General features: G+C 36.2%; 1 protein-coding gene across 1 annotated transcript in view; it reads left to right on the top strand.

Annotated features, from left to right (window-relative positions):
• LOC108578821 (EF-hand domain-containing protein D2 homolog) overlaps window positions 1-8,722 on the top strand; it is a 23,594-nt gene that overhangs the window by 11,328 nt on the left and 3,544 nt on the right. Inside the window, exon 2 of the mRNA XM_017942221.1 lies at window positions 8,317-8,464. Within this exon, the coding sequence (XP_017797710.1) occupies window positions 8,317-8,464 (148 nt within the window). The remainder of the gene's footprint in view (window positions 1-8,316; window positions 8,465-8,722) is intronic.

Below are 8,722 nucleotides of genomic sequence, written 5' to 3'. Positions count from 1 at the left end.
TCGATAAATAAAAAGAAAAAACAGTTTTTTTTTTTTATAGTTCTATTTGTGAAATGTGTGTGAAGATATTGCAACGCTGAAAAATTGGGCAAAATTATGCTTCTGATTTTGCACCTTTCTTGCACCTCCTCGATCTTTTTTTGTTTTTTTTTTCGTTTTTTCGAAGATATAAAAAATTACTTAACCTCCTCGTACGTTTTGTTTTTCCAAAAATTCCAGTATTTGTGATAGAGAAAATACGAAAAACATGATCTCCCAAATAAATGTAACTGCATAAAAAGTTAGATAATTTTTTTCTAACCTTAAAAAAATCGTCTCCGAAGAGGTTAAAATTTGAGCGACAGATATTACTTAAATAAGAAAAACAGCCTAAATTAGATATAACAAAAATGATTATCGTTAATTTGATATAATAAAAATTGTTCTACGATCGAAACTTTGTGAACATCGAACTTTGCGAGAGGATCACGACGGCTCTGTTTAATCTTGCACGTTGTTATCTTCGTTTAGTTTAGATATTGGCTGGTGTGTTGATTGAACAGTGGTCATTATCCTAAGCTTGAGCCGGGTTTAGCGGTGTGCCGCGATTCAGCGAAAATCGAGTGTATCTCGAATATACACGAGGGGGTATTAAGGATCGTACACAATAAAACCGTTTCGTCGACGTTTTTTTCTTTCTATTCAGCAGTCACGCACGATCGCACTTTTCTTCGTAACCGTTCATCTTTTGTCACACTTTGCCTGCGAATTCCTTCGTTCCTGTACGCTCTCTTCGAACCGTTGCGTATAAAGTCGCGGAAAAATTCCGCGAATATACATCGATATTCGCCAGAATGCACGTACGGGGGAAAAAGTGTGAGAAAAATAATTTAACCGACGTACCTCTGTTTCTAATTGAGATAGCGACAAAAACCAAAAGGTATTTCACTCGTCACTTGAAGATAAATCCGATGTACCCCTAAAATTACTCCTAAAGCGAACTGTATTTTCTGCGGTGGAGCGTTGCCACGAAAAATTCAACATCCTCGCTCCACTGCAGAGAACATAGTTCGACTTATATTCATCCCTGTTCGTCTTACGAGTAATTTGAGCAGTGCGTTGGATTCACCATTAACGGTCGAGGAAAATACCGTTTAACTGTTGTTACTGTGTCAATTAGAAACAGAGATACGATGGTTTAAAATTGCGCTACGAACTGTCCGGACAACTTAATACGGTAGTGCACACATAAGCGTCCGTAGTCGGGACCTGCGGACGCTTAAGCGGGGAGGTGACTTGTGCGAATTTAACTAAAGAAAAGAGAGGAGATGTACCTGAGTGGGATACCGATATATCAAGTGTCAGTTGTTCACATTCAGGAGTCGATAACGAATTACTTTGTTTCACACGGCACGCTCGAACTCCGCTCCGAAGTCCCATTTTCAAGAATTGGTGGGGACAGCGACGGACGCTTAAGTGTGCAAAAATGCTGACGCTTATGTGCATCGATATTCGCCAGGATGTACCGACCGGGAGAAATGTCCGTGTGAGAAGAGTGTGAAAAAAATAATTTGTACCGAGAATTGTCAACTCTGTGTTCTCAACACTCTGAAATTAGAACGAAGCAATGCGACGAAAGTGTAATTGTGATATTTTAATTAAGGAGAAGTATCTGCTAGGTAACGAGAGGTTCGTTAAATATTGTTCCCCGAAATGGAATCGGCCGCGAAATATAATTGAGGTGTTTCATTAAAAAAAAAAGTGTAATTATAGGAAAAGATTCCGAGTGGCGTATTAATTATTCATCAGCGCTAATTTACATTCTCTTCGGGATACTAGGTGGTACGGTAATTTTACGCTAGTGCGTTATATTTCTTTCTTTTTTTATTTGGAATTTGGAACAATCATTCTGGGGGCATGTTTTACGCTGCGGAAAAACAGGGGGAGAACAGTTGCCTCGATTTTATCCAACCTCCCGGACAAAAAGCAATTTCACCCGTGGAAAAACATGGGGAAAAATTCCTCGAAAAGAAATTCACACTTTTGCATTGCGGAAAATCATACCGCCGTGTTTTAAAGTAGATAAATGCAGGAAAGTGTTATTTTTTTTTTTTCATTTGGAACTCTCCGAATCCTTGATAATTTTTTCGTTTTATTTTTGCAATTTCACGTCTGTTGGTAAAGTAGAAATTTATAAAAAGATTCTTGAAAAATCATACCACGGTGTTTGAAACTCGAAGAATTCAAAGAAAGTGACTTTTTTCCACATATTTTTGGAACTCCCTGAATCCTTCAAAGTCTTTCTTCAAAATTTCCGCAATTTCACGTATTCCTGGAAAATACAAATCGTCTAAAAAGTAAAATTCCAGTTCTTCAATCTCTTCCTAAAATAGAACTTCATAAGAAAATTCTCGAAAAATCATACCACGGTGAATTTTAAAGTCCAAAAATGCGAAAAAGTGATTTTTTCCCCTCTTAAACTCCTTAAATCCTTAAAAATCTTTCTTCAAAATTTCCCCGATTTCACGTGTCGCTGAGAAGCACAAACGACGAAAAGTAGAATTCCAATTTAACTCGTAACGTACGCGAGGGTCCACGGCGTGAAGACGAATGATGATCGAAAGTGAAGCAGCAGTTTTTGTCGTATCGATCGCGAGTTTATAGGGCGATGATAATCGTGCCAAAAATCGTCTAGCTGCCGCAAAACAGCTAACGGCGGGGGTATAAGCCTTGGCAAGGCGGCAGGATGACGTCTTTTCAGAATACAAAAGGAGAATCTCCTCAGCATCGATCTTGTAAAAGAATGGTAGTAGAAGGGTGAGAGGAAGGTATCAGAGGCAAGTACCGGCAGTCACCTTGACCCAGTTCCCTCTGAGATAGTCTTGGAAAACGACGGGGAACGAATCGCACGCAGCCAACACCAATAATGCCAGCAATTGATTTTGCGATAACAATACCTGGTTGCTCACGGGTATAAACTCGGCCTGGTTGCCATCGATCCACGTCATAGTCGTTTAGTGAACTTCTACTCCAATTTTTTTTTTGGTACCATTTGGAGCGAGAAACGTTGAAACATCGCTAATGTTTTGTGTTAATTGAAAAAACATGATCGAGAAAATGCTGCTACGTTAAATTCTTTTATTTCCTGCTTTGGAATTACGTCGCCCTATATCTTGCGATAATAGTGATGAGACGGTGCTTGCTTAACGCGTGGAATTTCTACTGTAGAAAGATGGTGGATCTCACTTTTCTTTTTATCTCATTTAGAAATATTAATTTGTATCGAATAATATTAATTTTTACGCGTTTTTATTAGAAAATACTAATTTTTGGGCTTCTCTATGAAGCGATATTAATTTTTACGCGTTTTCATTAGAAAATACTAATTTTTGGGCTTCTCTATGAAGCGATATTAATTTTTAACGCATCTTTATTAAGGAATATTAATTTTTAGGCTCCTCTATTAAGCGATATTAATTTTCAACGCATCTTTATTAAAGAATATTAATTTTTAGGCATCTCTATTAAGCAATATTAATTTTTAGACGCCTCTGTTAAGCGATATTAATTTTTAACGCATCTTTATTAAGTAATATTAATTTTTAACGCATCTTTATTAAGCAATATTAATTTTTAAGCGCCTCTATTAAGCGATATTAATTTTTAACGCATCTTTATTAAAGAATATTAATTTTTAGGCGCCTCTATTAAGCGATATTAATTTTCAACGCGTCTTTATTAAGTAATATTAATTTTTAACGCATCTTTATTAAGGAATATTAATTTTTAGGCGCCTCTATTAAGCGACATTAATTTTTAACGCATCTTTATTCAGAAATATTAATTTTTAGGCGCCTCTATTAAGCGATATTAATTTTTAACGCATCTTTATTAAGGAATATTAATTTTTAGGCATTTCTATTAAGCAATATTAATTTTTAGGCATTTCTGTTAAGCAATATTAATTTTTGCGCGTGTTTATTACGAAATATGAATTTTTACGCATCTTTATTAAGTAATATTAATTGTTACGCATTTATAATTATTAAGAAATATTCATTTTTACGTATTTCTAAATATTAAGAAATATTCATTTTTACACACTATTAGAAATACGAGGAAAAGAATGCTTCTCTGTTATTTAAATTACAAAACTAAATATGGCACACGAGACCTTATTAAACATTGTGCTACATCGCCTAACTTATATGGTAACAATATCGATTTCCGCTCTGGATCTATGTATATACAGGATGTTCCTTCTAAAGCGTCGCATAGTTTTTCCAGCCATTTAAAAATAGTTATCAACTAAAATTTATCTTTTTCAATGTAAAAAAATTCCGACACTAATAAACATTTCGAAAATACATTATTTTCATAACGAACACAAGATCACCTCGAGTTTTTTAAATAGAACACAAAGTTCATTTCTTTTTTTTTTTAGACTTTATTACAAGTTGACGGTATTAAATATTGGAAATTAAACGAATCGAATTAAGAGTTTCTCCTCTTTTTTCCATTGATATTTACCGATGAAGCTGTGGTAAACGGCATGACAGCGGCAGAGATGTGAAAGATTGAAAGGTCAAGTGTACAATAAAGGTCGGGCCGGAGCTCGTTTCATCTAGTCCGATGAATCTAGTAATCCTGAATTGAGAAAGGTATACCTGCGAAATCTCCGTCTCGTTTTATTCACTATTTTAGTCACGTAAATTTCACTCGGTTGAATAAGTTCCCCGCGCAATATTTCCTCCAGGAATATTTAGTACACGTCGCCAGATTACTCTCTGAAGAAGATTGCGATATGTCGAGCAGTTATATTTCACAGCGTTTGATAGAAGACTTAGAAAAATATCACGTTATAATGAAGCTTTAGAGTTACATGATAATACTTGGAAGAATTACCAAATGAGATGTTTCGTTGAGCTGAAAATTAATATCGCGAAATTTAATTATAACAGCGGACACTTTTTTAAAATACCCAAAAAAGATTCTTCTTTCGACTAGAAAATAATATTAGAAAAATATTTTTCCTTACTTTCATCGTTATTGTTTACTAAATTTAATTTAGAATCTTATTTTCCTTGTTCAGTTTTACTTTTTCAGTGGTCAAAATTTTTTAACCTTTCAACGTTCTGTTTCTTCCTACTTTCCCCAGTTTATTATATTTAATTTTCTCCTTTTCTCATGAAAGAGAGAATATTTTTATTATTCATATTATAATGGATTTAAGCTCATAAATAACTACGTTAACTTTCCAAGAATTTCACCGGATAAAAGCCGAAGAATCTCTGCATTTACAAATTAACTGGACTAAATTTCTCGTCCGTTATCAATGAAACGAGATTATGGATAATTTCACGCACTGTTCACGTGTGACATTAAATCTTGAAAAAAGAAAGGGTACGAGTGAAGAAAGACTCGGTAATGTCATTTCAAGTTCAAATTCAAACGAACAGGCTTATCAATTCAATATTCAAATTGGCTGTGAAATCGCGAATGAATCACCCACACGAGGGGAGATACGTCGAGACCAGGAGATATACCTATAGTTCTCTCTCGCTCTTATCGATCAACGCCGCTTTGACCGTGCTTATAAACGTGTAACCTCGACCTTCCAGCAATTCTTGTTCTCCACGCCGACGAAAAGGAGCCTCCGCGTGCTTACGCCGACGATATCAACTGTTTGTCCCCGAATATAGGGTCCTCAGATTAGATCATTTTCCATTTTAACCCCTTGTGCGTGAGTCTGACTCGTGTCAGCTGTAAAATCACACCTTAGAGAACTGTAAAATATAAAATTCACCTTTTATCTATATTTAGCTTTCTTCCAAGAAAAACTTTCAATTTTCCCAAAATTTCGCTGTAAAAAAGTATTTTCGAGATATTGATCTGTCCTGTGAAAAAATGCTCAGAGTGCAGAGTGTTGAAACGAATGAAAAGTATTTTTTTTAATTTTCAATGATTTCGAGTTGCTGGTAGATCCTGTGATAAAATATCATATCTCTTTTCTTTAGAAAAAAACCTTCGATTTTCATAAATTTCGCTGAAAAAAAATATACCGGAGATATCGATCGATCCTATGGAAAAATGTTCAGAGTGCAGTGTTGAAACGAATAAAAAGTATTTCTTTTAATTTTCGAAAGTTCCACTGCGAAAAAACGTGCTGAATTTTCTGGTCCATTCTGTGAAAAAATATGAGAAGTGCGCAAAGGGTTGAGAAATGAATAGAAATTTCTCGTAAAATTAAATCGAAAAATTCTTTTTCGTTGCGTTGTTAAATTGTCCGAGAGAACGCGGAGTCCTCGAGACATACTAAAAATTGTTATCACGTTATTCGGGTCAACGTGGAAAAATTGTTTTTCCTACATATCATCCGAACTGGATAATTAAATGATAATCATGTACAATTACCGTGGTCGTTTATTATTAACCAAAGTGATTCGAGAAATGTTGGGAGGAAACAGTGGCGCGCGAATCGGAAACCGTGAAACACGGTAAATTTAATTCACCTACACATACTATGCGTATATAACGTTCTGATTACGCAATAATTCACGTTCCGAGCAATCGTTGAGATTTTTACGAGAAAAACCAGTTGCCATCGCGATAATTAGACCCGGTTTAACAGCCTTCTCTCTCTCTGCGGGCTTCTATCTAGAGGAGATTTTATCTGTTGCTCGGTCCAATTGCTGCTGATAAAAAGAATAGGACAAACGATTATTTCACTTGTATCGTCATCTGATAAAACCGTTAGCACCGCCAACTGAAAACCATAAATGGTAATTCGTACGTGATACGTTCGATCGAACGATCTGTATCTTACGATCGCGGAATTGTCGAATCGCGAGCGTTGATCGATGGACCGTGGAAAATCCCGGGATGTTTATGTAAATTTAACGGTCGATAAAACAGAAGAATAAGAATAATTTAGAAGAAATAGTGCAAACGTTGGATGGGAAATTGAGTGAACTATTTTCTTTTTTTTTTTTTATTTGATCGTGTTAACTTTCGTGAAATTACGATTCAAGCGAGAGAACACTGTTGCTCCTTTTCTCCAAGCATTTTTCCACGTTTAAAAATTCTCACAATTTCATAATTTTCATCATTTCTTCCTATACACTCGCGTGCAAAAAATATTGTAAAAAATGATCCCTCGGTCGAATTTTCATCAATTTTACGTCGTTTCGAAGAGGACATCACGTAGAACAAGACCGTTTCCGTGTCCCCATAACAGATTTTAAAGGGAGAATCACGTCTTCAATCAGAACGAACTCTAAACTATTCTACAGGCGTGAACATCCTGTTGGCAAAGGTTTTTTCTACGCTTGAACTTCCCAAGCTACGTCTGGCCGCGTTTTTTTCTTCTTTATTTTTCGGAGTGTATCTCCCCGTGATGAATGCAAACGAAAGCGTTTGCCCGGTTTTAATCGCGTAACTCGTTACTTTTAATTAGCCCGTAACGCAATTATATCGAAAGGGGGAACGTGAGAACGATCGACAATCGGTGGTGTGTACCGATTTCGAAAGCGGAGGAAAGAGAATGTAATGTCAACGGGTTGGCTGTTGTTTCGCGGCCTGTCCGACAGCCGGAAGCTCGTGAAATCGACTTTCCGTGTAAACGATTCCGATAGCTCCGCTAGCGAATAGCTTTCCGAGGGAGTTATACCGTTCCTCTATACAGGCTGTTTAAAAAAAATTGTCGACATTTGTTAGCTAGAGTTTGTACTGATACTCTAACTTCAGGAGCGTTTGGGACTTATCGAAAGAATGAGGTAAATCTTAACCCTTTGCACTCCATTGGCGATTTTCATAATACGTGCCATAACTCTGTTCAAGTTTTACTTGTATTAAAGTAAAGTAAATTGATCATCTATAATTTGATTTTTCTTCGTCCACGAGAAGAAAAATTCCAGTTGATTTTGTTTTATACTTTACTTATATTCGAATAAAACAAATTAAGCCCCTGTAACCTGACTTTTCTTCGTTCGCGAGAAGAAAAATTTTTTTTTTCTATATTTTGATTTTTTAAATTGTAATTATTATTAAACAATTATAGAGGGTTGATAAATGAAATGAAAAATAAATAAATTCATAATCGTTTATAATATTCTTTTTTAAAAGAAATCTTTTGATTTTCAAGAGTTTCTGTACAAGAGGGCACTGTAATTACCGATCGAGCATACGAAGAATTGCTCAGAGGGCAAAGGGTTGATAAAATTTCACGGGTTCAGGGTGGAAAAACCACAGGTTTCGATATTACAAGACACTCTTCATCGGTGAAAGTAATTTAATTTAATTCAATTTAATAACGTAGGATTACCATATTTTTCGCAGGTTCGACGCGGGTCACGACGGGTTCCTCGATCTGTCAGAGCTGAAACGCATGATGGAGGTGTTAGGAGCGCCGCAAACGCACCTCGGGCTAAAGGCAATGATACAGGAAGTGGACGAGGATGGCGACGGACGGATTTCCTTCCGCGAGGTTAGCGATTTCACCCGTTTGATTGCGGTTCATTTTCGAAAACACTCGATCATTCACCGTTTCCTCCTCCGCAACAACGAAAATATGCAATACCGCGGATAAAAAGCAGGAAACGCTCCGGTGTGTGCGGTGTTTACGTAACCACGCCATTTTACCGGAAACAGCTACCTACCTTCCGTGTAATACAGTACTTTCATCGACCAACAATAGTTTCACTGTTATATCGATGACTAGGGAGAGAGAGAGAAAAAAATAAGA

The sequence above is a fragment of the Habropoda laboriosa genome, unplaced genomic scaffold (assembly GCF_001263275.1).
Source record: "Habropoda laboriosa isolate 0110345459 unplaced genomic scaffold, ASM126327v1 scaffold62, whole genome shotgun sequence".
In the NCBI taxonomy this organism is placed as follows: domain Eukaryota; kingdom Metazoa; phylum Arthropoda; class Insecta; order Hymenoptera; family Apidae; genus Habropoda; species Habropoda laboriosa.
The sequence above is the reverse complement of the archived record's forward strand: the minus strand, read 5'-3'. Positions and strand labels throughout refer to the sequence as shown.